At 51.4% G+C, this 12,743-nt stretch overlaps 1 protein-coding gene across 1 annotated transcript in view; it reads left to right on the plus strand.

The window, feature by feature from the left end:
- The window catches only part of LOC131893821 (cadherin-23), a 309,989-nt gene that overhangs the window by 81,590 nt on the left and 215,656 nt on the right, over window positions 1-12,743 (plus strand). The window contains exons 4-5 of the mRNA XM_059243908.1: window positions 11,820-11,962; window positions 12,668-12,715. Of these exons, the coding sequence (XP_059099891.1) occupies window positions 11,820-11,962; window positions 12,668-12,715 (191 nt within the window). The remainder of the gene's footprint in view (window positions 1-11,819; window positions 11,963-12,667; window positions 12,716-12,743) is intronic.

The raw sequence follows: 12,743 nt of genomic DNA on the forward strand, positions 1-12,743 counted from the left end.
CAGGACTTCTCAGAACCACTGTTACACTAATACTTAATGTTAAGGGGTGGGGGCTGGAGAAGAGACAGCTTTCCTAAGATTTACGTGGACAAGAAATCCCTTCTTCTAAGGTCGTCTCAAAGGACACCAGTGGCTGTGGAGCCCCCACCCCCATGTCAGAGCCCTTGAGTCAGGGCAAGACCACCTCCAACTGCACTGGACCTTCTCTTCCCTGTCAAAACTTTTAAAAACACAAACAGCGGCAAGAGCAGCATTTGCATAAATCTCATTAGAAAAAGTGCAAGTTTCATAAATCTTGTGATAAATTAGTGCGAGATCATTCTCAACGTGATGTATTAATTTTAGGGCAGAATGAATGGTTCTGTGATCATCGTGGGTAATTACGAGTCTCCTCTGAAACGAGGTGATTTCTGGGGGGCCTTCCTCTGGTTCTCCAGCAGGGGAGGGGTTGGGGGAGGTGTCTTACCTGCATCTGGATGCACAGGTCTTGTCTCTTCTGCTGTGGAGAGTTGATGAGAAGCTGGGGCTGAAGAGCAAAGGTCTAGGAAGCCGTATCGTAAGGTATACATTTCCAAGAACCAAATCGCCTCCAAGAAGGAGTTGAAACAACCCAGCCTTCGGCCCATGAGAGCTGTAGCCCAGGGGTTCTTAGAGTCATGGTCCAGGACCAGCAGCAGCCTTAGTACCACCTGGGAGTTAGTTAGAGATACATCCAGAAGCTCTACAAAAACCACTAGTCTGCTCTAAACACACGCTCCTGTGAGTCTGAGGCTTGTGGCACTTTGAAAGCCTTTGTGTTACCCTGAGGGAGTCACCCAGGGGCTAATGCACTAGTCCGTTGGCAGGTGGGGCCTGGGTTACCTCCCTTGCAAACACTCCCCAGGTGACGCAAAAATGGAATCAGGTCAAGATTTCCTGCCTTAAAGCCAGGTGATTTGGAAAAGTTTGGACACGATAAAGATCACAGATTACACACAGAAACACACATGCCCACATGCACACAGACACATATTACACACGTATATATTTTTGCCATGCCTGTGGATTGGTCTGGGTGCCCCACTATGGCTAGAGACCCACCCACAAGGCTGAGAGTGTAGAGGTGCCTGGCCTCCCCGTGGGAAAAATGAAAACGCCATTTAAGGCTGTGGCCCCCAGCACAGCTCCTCAGTGGAAGTGCTTCCTGGGAATCTGACTCCGTGCCCCAGACTATGAATCTACCCTCAGAGCTGTGGGACATACACAGGCCTTATTTGACTCTAGGTGGTTTTGATTTGACAGTGAGTCTGGAACCAACTGCTGACTGATAGGCTGGCCTTCATCATAGACTTAGGTTTGACCCGGTGCTTGGAGGGTGGGGCTCCAGAATCCACCTAGCCCTGGACGTCCTCTCTGATGGTCATGTTTAGGGGTATCAGTGAGGGTCCCATGGCCAGCCTTGATCCTAAGTGTGGGGACTGTGGGTGGGGACTCTGTCCTGAGCTCCTGGTAGCAGGGCATCAGCAGGGTGGCCTCTGAGCAGGCAAGAGCCAGCTTGAACCTGCCACCCGTGTTTAGACTGTCTTTGCCAGCCTTTAACGGGGCCCCGCAGTGCTCTGTTTATTTTAATGATAATGTCAAGTTCAATTTGCCATCATTTTTCCACATTTCCTTTTGTAAAGTTAATTGAACAGTTCAATGAATTGAAAAGTTTCAGGAGAAGGGGAAAAATAGCCCACTCTTATCATTGTTATTAAATCTGGTAACTACTGCTTGGCTCTCTGGCCTTAAGAAAGGACTCCATCCCCCCATCCCCTACACACATTCCCGAGGGCCTTGGAACTGCAAGGACTTGAGAAGGTCAGACAGAACATTCTAGCATTACTTCATGATCATCTCATGCTCTGCTTGCTGGTTCTGGACAAGAAGAAAAGAGAGCCCCGTTTCCCTGTTCCCCTGGCAGGCAGGGGTTGCTCCTTTGATATAGGGGAGGGTCACCCGTGGGGTCTGTTTTCCAGTGTCAAGTACCTGCGTTGACTTGGCATGAGATGTAGCCAACAGAGCAAAATAGGGTAGGCATGTCAACTGGCTCTGACCGTAATGTGGTGTAGCAAAAAGTACATTGGAGCCTGGGGACCAATCTGAGTGTCAGTGGTCCTGTCACTGAGCTGCCCAGCCCTGTTTCCTTTGGGGGTTTCTTGGGCCCCATCAAGAATTGGAATGTGTGGCAGGTGTCAAGAGCCCCACCTGGAGTCAGGTGTTCCACTCAAAGTCTTTTCCTTGTTAAGCTTGAGGCAGCCCACCTCGCCCTCTTCCACGGGGCACCCTGGGGCTGTTCTGGGCAGGTGACTCTCAACACCAAGCTTGGGTTCTGTTCTCCCCAAGGACCGCTATGGTTTGGTCACTGACTCTAGGTCCCCGTTGGTGTTGGTGAAGGAGGAGCCGCTCAGAGAGGTAAGCACCTTTCCCAGCGAGTGGCTGAGAGGGAACCAGAGCATCCAGATGAATTCCACCCACTGCTGGCTCTGTCTGAATGCAGGGAATCCTGGAGACAGCCCTGCTCCCAAAACATTAACTGGGCCTTTTGTCCTGAGTCCCAGCCCTCACTCCCCTGAAGATAGATCACTTTGCCCCCCTGAGCCTTGGTTTTCTTACCTGTGTGGCAGGTATGACTCTTCTATGGAGGGCTATCCGTAGAAGTAAGCAACTCTTGAGTACAATGCCGGATGTGTGCACGCCTTCTTCCCTTAGACAGCAAGTGAGTCTATCCTGACTGCTGCGGGCAGTTCCAGGAGAGCTGCTTCTGGGAGTGGAGGTGGCTGGGGGTTAGGGGGGTGGGGGGGTGGGGGGTGAGGGCGGTTCTAGACACAGGGTTGGTTCCTGGCCCCCCTCCCCCCAGGTGAGGATTTCTGCTGGGGACTGCAGGGTGTGCGCCATCCCATCGAGGGGAAGCTGGGCTGCCTCAGCTTCCCAGGTGGGTAGAGATAGGTCTTAGAACAAGATAAAGGCCCTGAGGTCAAACCAAGTTCAGGATTCCAGAGGTGAGCAGAGAGGAAGCCTGACTGTGGCGGGGTGGGTGGGGGGTGGGTGGGAGCTAAGACAAATGCTGCGTGAAGTCACTTAACAGGCTGTCTGGTCCCGGAGGGAGACAAATGAGATTGCAAGCTGCAAGGCCAGCTGGCTCTGAGGGGTGTCCCGACCTAGGAGATGGGGAGCAGTAGCTGTGGCTCTACCAGGGACCAAGGCCAGTCAGGGAGCAGCAGGCTGGGTTCCTATTTGTGTGTGTAGGGTGTGTGTGTGGGGGTGGTGGGCGTCGGATGTTAGTGCCACTCTGTTGGTCATTAGTGGCACAAGTACACACCTATTCTCAGAAGGCCCTCGCTATAACCCGTGGCCCTGGAACTGTGGCTGCATAGCCTCAGCCGAGCATCATTCAGATTAACTTCCCATCTTGCTCTTCCCTCTGCGAGGTAAGCGGGGGTGGGTGGAGGGTGGGTTGGGGGGTGTCTGTGGCCTCTGCTTTCGCCATAATCAGTCCCCATTTCTGAAGTGACCTCTCTACTCCTAGCCTGACTCTGTCCTTTCTAACTGTCCTGAGCCTGGTAGGGGCAGATAGCTAGATCCTTGGTCCCTGGATGGGGAGAGACAATGGGTAACAGCTGATGTAAAGTCATTGCAGGTCACAGATTGCAAGGGATTGGCTTTCATATGTCTTTTAAGGTTGATTATAGTGAGTGCGTGGAGCCCAGTATTGGGAAGGGTTCTGCAGTTGACTGTAGTAGATAGTGGTTGATTCGTAATGTCTGCGTGGGAAAGGGCTGAGTCGGGATAGCTCGCTGGCCTCTAGGGCTACAGTAGGTGATGGGGGAGTTCTGAGGGATTGAAGGGGCCTTGCCAACCTGTCCTAGAGTGTCGGTCTCTACATTCAAGGGCGATGACCTGTTGCTTGCCATGTAGAGATGAGAGCAATGGATCTGGGAGCACAGAGCCAGAGAGGCAGATGGCAGAGAGGCAGCTTGGGGTATATGGAAGCTGTGTGAGATCTCAGAGGCATGTAGTGGGGCATGTGGGCCACAGTGTGCTCAAGAATGTTGGCAAGTAGCCTGGCAGACTGACCAACAGTGCAATGGAAATGTGATTGGCTGGGGGGGGGGGTTGTATGGCTTGGGAAAGCATTGAACATGGTAAGAAAAGTTACTTTGAATGCTGTGGGGACAATCACAGATAGGCTTCTGGACATTGCTGCAACAAGGCAGAGTATATTCACACCCCGTGTTCGTTCCACAGCCCCTGCGTGGATTGCAGTCTTCTCCTCAGCTAAAACCTTCAAGGCTTTTGCAGCTTGCCACCAGCTTGACTTTCTGCTCCTCCCCTCACCAGGCAGGCAGAGATCTGCAGCCCTTCCCTTCTGGTGCAGATAACAACAATAACAGTAATAACAGTCATCTGGGCCATCAGCAGGGACCCAGCGGGGACTCGGGAAGCTGTGATTGTCCGCCCCTTGCCTGGAAGGCAGAAGCGACTGGCTTGCTGAGGGCTGAGGCCACAGTAGAGGACATGTCCCCAGCTCTGTGCTTCCTAATAGCCCTTAGCGGCCTGCTCAGGGAATCCCTACCTCTAAGACAGGCTACACTGTCCCTGACAGGAGGGATTGCACAGCCCTTAGGAGAGAATCCAAGGCCAGTGTGTAGGAGACTAGCTTCCCAGCCATGCAGGCATCAGTTCCAGCATCCCAGGTCAAGTGCTGCTGATTTGGGTTTATTAGGTGTGATTAGCCTTGTGCTATCCTGCCCATTAGTGTAGTAATCAGTATCTGACTGTCCTCACCTCTCACCATGGCTGGAAGGTCCAGCAGGGACCCTTCCTCTCTTCACCTTTCCTGAATGCGGCGGCAGGACTCAAGATCCTGTTGAGTGACGTGGCAGTCCAGTTGCTTAGCAGGTGTAGGGAATGGGACAGCCAGGTTTGCTGCTTCCCCCAGAGCTGATAGGAATGAATGTGCTGGAGATTGGCAGCCAACAAGACAGATGAACGCTCAGAGATGGGTCACTGTGAGGACAGAGAGATCTGGCGTCCTTTTGGGTGGATACACTGGATGACAGAACATTTGAGGAAGGCCCTGAGAGGTCAACTATTGCTGGGAGGTGATCGTGGAGCCTGGGCCTGGGTGACTTCAGGTGGCAGTGGTCCCAGCTGAAGCAGGGCCATGAACTTGGCCCACTCAAGAACAGTCGAAGGTAATTCAGGCAAGTCAGCGTTGGCCCATTGGTATCTGTCCTATTGGGGAAGATCACTAGAGCCTTGGGATAGTCTGATTTATTTATTTACCTTTAAAATCTTGTGAGCTGGGCAGATGGCTCAGTGATTCAAGCACTTGTTGCATAAGCATGAGGTCCTGAGTTCGGATCCCCGGAAGCCCATGCCAGGTAGGCACGGCGGCCTTCTTGCAATTCTAGCCTCAGAAGGCCGGGACTGCATCCTCAGTAAAGTGAGACTAGCCATATCTGAGAGCTCCGGGTTTGATCGACAGACCCCGCCTCCTCCAATGAGGTGGAAGAGGGATGGAGGATGATTCCTGTTATCAACCACAGGCTTCCAACATACAGGACACCCATGTGCACCCATGTCCACATGTGTCCTCACACATGCAAACACGCATAAACACATACAGGAAAAACAGAAGAAGAAAAAAAATTAAATTTAAAATACGCACAACATAGAATTTATCCCCTCATCAGCATAAGACTATGGTTCAGTAGATTGTCAGTAGTCTCCAGGACACCCCTGGTCTTGAAACTCTCAACTCTGTGCCCATAAAACAGTAAATTGCCCTCCTCTGTTCTTCCCAGCCTCTGAACATCGACATCCTGTTTCTTGAGGTACTTGGGAGAAGTAGGCCTGTGCACTATTTGTCACTGTGCCAGTAGCTTTTTTCGCTTAGCACAGCATCTCAAGGTTCATCCATGCTGCAGCAGGTGTCAGTACCTCCTTCCTTCTCAGAACTCGATGATCCACTGGCTGCCTAGGCTGTGTTTTGCTTATCCATCCATCCATCCATCCATCCATCCATCCACGGCTCCTCGGGCTGCTTGACCTCTTGACCATCATGAAAACTGCTATGGACGTGGGTTTGCCATGAGGACTCCGTCTTTAAAGTCCTCCCACCCTGAGGTTAGGCAGAGTCCCAGCCTGGCTCGGCACAGACTGGAGATGGCTGGCTCAGTAGGATGGGGAGCCAAGTGCAGAAAGTCCCCTGGCTACACTGATTGAGCCAGGAGGCCCGAGTCTGAGTCGTTAAATCATGCCAGACCTGGAGCGGTCCCCCTCTGCATCTAAAGCGGGAGCCATAAACCAGGCTGACTTACCGGCAGCGCTCAGAACTCCGTTGTTTATGGCCAGCGTCTGCTCTGATTGGTAGATTCCTGTACTGCGCCCATTGTTAAATATTTGAATATGGGCCTGCAATAAACCACACCAGGACTTCTACACCTGACTGCACATCAGTCTCCTAAAGAGAGAGGGTGGGGGCACTGTCTAGGGGTTTGTGTTTTTAGCACCCCACCAGCCAGCTGGGCCAGCAGGGTCCAGCAGTTGCAAACACCCACCATGGCTCAGATGCACAGTCTCTGAGGTTGTTTTCTCAGAAACAGACCTTGTGATGAGTACTTAAAGGCAGATGGTTGACTAGGGAGGAGATCCCAGAAACCCTAGGAAAGGGGTGAGACTATGAGGTAGGGCCAGATGGAATTTCTGAGCTGTAACAGATTACCACAGACTGGCTAGCTTATAAAGAAGAGAAGTTCCATTAGCTTGCCCTTCTGAAGGCTAGAAGTTTAGGAGCTTGATGCCCACATACAGTGAGGGTCTTCACCCTGCATCATAACATGGTGGGGGATCACATGGTGAGAGAGACCAAGTGTTAGCTCGGGGATCTCATCCTTGGGAAGCCATTGATGCCTTTGCAAGGACCTGAGTTCATCTGGTTCTGATGGCTTCCTGAAGACCTCATCCCCAAATACCAGTAATTATGAATTAAACACCGAAGTTTTAGAGGACACATCCAAACCACAGTACGGACCTTGTCATCACTGGAAGTGGCAGATGTCAGTGTAGTAGAACACCCGTCTCAGAGATGTGCCTTCGAGAGCCAAGGGAGCTGGGATGCGTGCCCATCACCTCTCATCTTTATCTGTCATTTCCCATAGCCAGTCACTGAGTCGCAGCACCAGAGAGGTCAGTTCCGTGGCCCTTCTGGCCCATGAATGGCGTGGATTGACTCTGGTGAAAATCATGGAGTCTGACCATGGGAGACTAGGCTGGTGTGTGTGGGGGGGCGTGTGGCCCTGAGGGAGACACAACACCAGTTGCAGCTGTTGTGGACACCCCCCGGCCCCTTTCACATCATCCTCAGAAGCCCCAGCACCTATGAATCACCGGACACCTTGCCACAAAACAAGAACTCCAGCTTCACCCATTACTGGTGGGAAAATAAAATGGTGTAGACACTGTACAAACCCACATGATGATTCCTCAGTAAGTTAGACATAGAATGGCTCGATAACCCAGCAAATCTATTCCTAGACACATGAAGAACAATTTAAAATGAGAATCCAAACAATATCTTATACAGAGATGTTTAGATCTACAGCATTCATAGTCCTAAGTGGAAAATAACCCAAACCTCTGTTGACTGGAGAGCGTATGAATAGGATGTGTTAGATCCACACAAGAGAAGATTAGTCAGCCATCAAAAGGAGCAGGGCTGTAATACAGGCACCAACATGGGCCAGCTTTACAGATGATGCTAACTGAAAGCCACACACAAGGCCACAGACTGTGGTTCTGTTGATGTGAACATCAGCTCTCATATAGGCACCAGCGTGGACCAGCCTTACAGTTGATGTTAACTGAAAGCCACACACAAGGCCACAGACTGTGGTTCTGTTGATGTGAACATCCAGGGCAGGCAAGAGATACAAGTGGAAGTGTAGAAACCAGAGACTAAGAAGTGTGATGGGGACAGTTTCCTTCACAGATGATGGAAGATGGTTGCCCAGCACCGTGAATGCCTCAGAAGGTACCAGATTGTATACTTTGGATTGTGAAGATGCTGAATTTTATGAGGTGGTTATTTTGCTTGTGTATAGAAGAGACAGGGTTCCATGTAGCCGAGACTGACTTCAGATCTGCCGTGTAGCCAAGGATGACCTTGAACTTCCAATTGTCCTTTCCCCATCTCCCAGGTGCACCATAGGCATGCACCACCACACTTGCTTTGTGCCATGCTGGGGATGCAACCTCGGGCCTTGTGCATATAGGCAAACAAGTGCTCCGTCCGCTGATCTGCATCCTGAGCCCACCAGATTTTTTTTTTTTTTTGCTTTAAATCACACCAAGTATGCCATATCCAAGATGCTGTTATCTTAAGGTGGGGACCAGACCCTGTGGAACCTGTGTACCACAGGGTCTCACAGCCAGGGATGGTAATCCTACAAGAGATGATCCCGGGGGGGGGGGGGGCTGGACTAGAGCCAAGTCCCACAAAACGACCTGATTTCTGCAGGGACAATATGGCCAGAGATTGCTGGTGGGGCAGCTTGCATGCTTTCCAGAGGAGCCAGCTCTGGCCACTTGCGCAGTGCAGCCAAGAACACTGGGCGGGGGAGGAGGTGCCCAGCTGGAAAACTGTGGGGTGCCTTGTCTTAAATATAATATTAAATCAGCACCTTTAATTAGTGCGCTTAGAAAAGGCCACTAGCAATTACCTGGGACACCAAGAAGGCGTGCTCTGGAAAGAGCCTGTGAGGAAGCCACAAAAGACCATTTTGAGCAGCGCATAATTGAGGAGAAAATGGATAAAAGTCCAGGAAATTACAGGGTGGGTGACAGCAGCTGATGGCCCCATCCCTATCCTGCCCAGCGTCCCCCCTCCCTGGGAGGACCCGAGTGTCAGGCCTGGGAAAGCCATTTGGGATATTAGGTTCGGTCACACGACCTTGGCTGCAGGGCTGATGTGGCCTTCCCACAATCCCCTTGGCCAGCCAGAGCTTAGCCTCACTGAGCCCTCTACCTGGATCAGGATGGAGCCGGCAGGTGAGGCCGGTTTTCTGAGGGCTGCGGTGTAGATGTTTATACTGTGGAGAAATCAGGGCACATGGGGCGGGGGGCAGGGGGGGGACTCTTGTCTCCTGTGAGGAATTGGCCCAAGGCTTGGAAATCAGCTCTTTGCTTCCCAAATTTGACAACAGAGAGGTGATGTGTGTGTGTATGTATGATCTATCTATCTATCTACATCACATACACAGATATAGATATGATTGAGGGGCGTTTACCCCCCAACCTCACAGTTCCCCAGAGTTTTCTTGAGTGTGAGCAGCAGAAAATATTAGATAGAAGGATTTAGATTGTGGAGATGAATAGATAGAAAATAAAGGATAGCCTCGAGAGGGCCTAGAACCTATTCCAATGGGCTCTGACTGTCTCTGCCCCAGGGTATTTATAGAGACACCAAGGGGTGGAGCAAAAGACCTCCTCCCCCAGCCCAGCCAAGTGCAGACCATTTTGGACACCTGCACTCAGGCCCATGGCCCTAATCATCCTCTATGCGGACCTGCTGGGTAAAGCCACGAGGAACCTGAAAATGGGCTCCCACATATGATGTATGTATATGTCTATTCATGGAAACCAGGAGTTGAGGCTGGAAATGCCTGCAGTTTTAGAGTATATCTTTTAGAATGCACTGTATAGTGCATTCGGCTCCCAGTTGGCCCTCGCCATTTGGGTATCTGGTCTTTGGGAAGGTCGGCTTGTTTTACCCGTGTCTTCCACACACTCCACCCTTCTGACTTAGGCAAAAAAGGCATTGAGCTTGGCATGTAGGCGTTCAGAGACGGGATCATGTACTTCCTATCGCCCACCGTTCAACCAGGCATTTGCTAACTGCTTCTGGCTCCTCCCTCTGTGAGATGGGAAAGTTGTCTCCAAGCTATTCTGATCTTGTTCCATGCTCTCTCTTATCCCTCAATGCCCCTCTCATCTCTCACCTCCTTCAGCACCACAAATGCTATCTGACAATGGGAGAGGCTATGTTCCTTCACTGAATCTCAGTGTCCTCATCTATAAAATGGATAGAATAATGACCACCAGACAAAGTTATAGGAGGATTGAATGAGCAAATTTAAGTGAATGGGAAAAAAAAAAAACCAACTTCCCATTTTGGGATCCTGGTTAGGGCCTGACAGGAACATTTCTGTGGAATTCTTGCTTACTGTGGAAGAACTGAATCTCCAGCCTGGGTTATGGAGTGCAGCTCTGCCTTCTGCTAACCACAAGACTGTGGGAAATGATGACGTCACTGGCTAGTGCCTTAAAAGCTCCAAGGCAGACAGTATGGCATGTGGAGCTCCCTGCTTGCCTTTGCTCAGGGCTCACAAGTGTTGGTGGTCACTTTCGGTAGGGCTGCTCTGCTATCTGCTTCCCGAAGAAACTCCCAAGTCACAGACCCACAGTCCCTCCCTCCTCCCCTTATTTTGCTCTTTGAGGCTGTTGGTTAAATACGAACATCAGTATTTGGGGACGAGATAGTGTCTGTCCCATTTTGCAGGTTCAACTGGACCCTAAAAAGAAGGGAGTTGCCTAATACAAGCCTCTGAGATGACGGTGCTAGATCTTCCCTTCAGAGGCCTCCACACTGCATCCCCAGCTCCTAGGGACTTAAGGGTCTCCTGAGGCTAAGGTGACCAGCTATCCCAGCTATCTTGGAGCTTTGGGGACTTACCAGAATCCTCTTCATCTTGGTTAAATGGAGCAATGGGCTCCTCCTCTTTGAAAGCCACTCGGGAACCGGGGAGCCCCAGGACAAGATATTCTATACCAACCTTCTGAGCCAGGCTATACGGCACCACCCTGATGCCTGGGATAGCCTATGTCCAGAGCATTACATCCTGATGAGGGTGACCGCTACCTTCTGGTCTTCTTCTTGAGGACAGGAACCAGACCCTGTCAAAAAAAGTCTTGGAGTGACACATCTTCTTAGCCTCCATGCAGAGATGAAGACCAGAACATTTTGCAAAATAGTGTGAAGTAGAAAAGATGTTTCTATTTGCAAAAGATGGAAATCCAAACACAACAGAATTAGGAATAAAACAAAAGAACGGGGAAGGGTGTGGTCATCAGTGCCTACAGCTGAGACCTCCGGAGGACTGAGCCAGTACCTGGCCCTGTGGTCATGCTCCTCCATCCCAGCAGGAATGCCTTCTCCAGGTCCACAAGCTCTGCTAGCTTCCTTGACAGCCTCATCCTCAGGCATGCTATTCTTGTAGGTGCCAGATTGGCCCAGTCAACAACCCAATGGAATGAGAGCACAAGTCCCAGAGTTGGCTTTGATTGGCTAGTCTGAGTCACATACTCATCCCTGAGCCAATCATCGTGATGGGAGAGAGGATACACTCTGATTGGCTAGGGTTGAGTTATGCACCCAACTTGGGACATAAGAATGGACGTATTAGAGGTCTGCCCTCATCTGAACCACCAGGGAAAGGTCTCTGGATTACAATCAGAGAGGTCACAGCTGTCCATTTCACACCTAGGACATGGTGAATGGGGGGTCTGTGTTACAGCTGTGTACACCCTGTGACAGGTGGGCCAGGACAGAAGTGGAGAGCCGTGTTTGTAGTCCAATGATGCTTAGGAGGTTTGGGGATGATTGTTGGCCTCTGGAAGACCTGGACGTGTTGGAGGTGGCTGTGCCCTGAAGGATGCCCCATCCTTTGGGCAAGGTGGGAAGAAATGAGCCTGACCTTTGTGTTGTCCCCTTCCCCTCTCTCGTTCAACCACTCCAGGTTCTTCTGTGACCCAGTTGCTGGCCCGAGACATGGACAATGACCCCTTGGTGTTTGGCGTGTCTGGTGAGGAGGCCTCCCGCTTCTTTGCCGTGGAGCCTGACACTGGTGTGGTGTGGCTCCGGCAACCTCTGGACAGAGAGGTATGGCATGTGACTCCCTAATCTCAGCCCTTTTCTGGAGGAGTAGGGGCAGCCAATGGAAGAGGGTGGCTCACCATCTTTGGCGGGGGAATCTTCTTCCAAGGCCCCATCCTACTTCTGCTGAGACAATTTGTTTTAGAAGTAGCTCTCTTCCAGGGCTGTGTCAGACCTGGGGCTGGAGTGGGTTGGATGAGGGTTCTCCGAGCCAGGAGTAGCATTGGATCAACAAGAGGAACGTGACCATGCAGTCATCTCTTGTGGAGTCATCTCCTGTGGGGCAGACTAGTCTAACTCCACCCCTGCAGAAGTTTTCTAGAGCAATGATCACGGCAGTCCTTAGCAAATGAAGGACAGGGTGTGAACACATCCCCAGGCCACGTCCTCTCCTACATCTCAGGGCATGGCCACTGAAGTGTTTAGTGGCTTGCTTAGCATCACGCAGCCACGTGGAGGCCCAGCCAAGAGTGACACCCAAGGTTCTTGACTTTGTCCCTCAACTGTCTTCAGGAAGGATTCAGAGTCCACATTTGCTTCCCCGGTGCCAAGGGGGCAGTGCCAGTCTTTTAGGGACACCCGTGGACACCAGACCCAGATGAGGTCCTGGGCAGTGCTGAAGCCCCTACAGCCACATCCAGGGCCAGGACCCAGGGCCAGGACCCAGGGCCTCTCTAACATTGTTCTCTCTCTCCCTCCCTCTTCTTTTAGACTAAGTCTGAGTTCACAGTGGAGTTCTCCGTCAGTGATCACCAAGGGGTGAGTGTCCCGTGAGGCCCTCTAGTCC

Source organism: Peromyscus eremicus, chromosome 16_21 (genome assembly GCF_949786415.1).
Source record: "Peromyscus eremicus chromosome 16_21, PerEre_H2_v1, whole genome shotgun sequence".
Lineage (NCBI taxonomy): Eukaryota > Metazoa > Chordata > Mammalia > Rodentia > Cricetidae > Peromyscus > Peromyscus eremicus.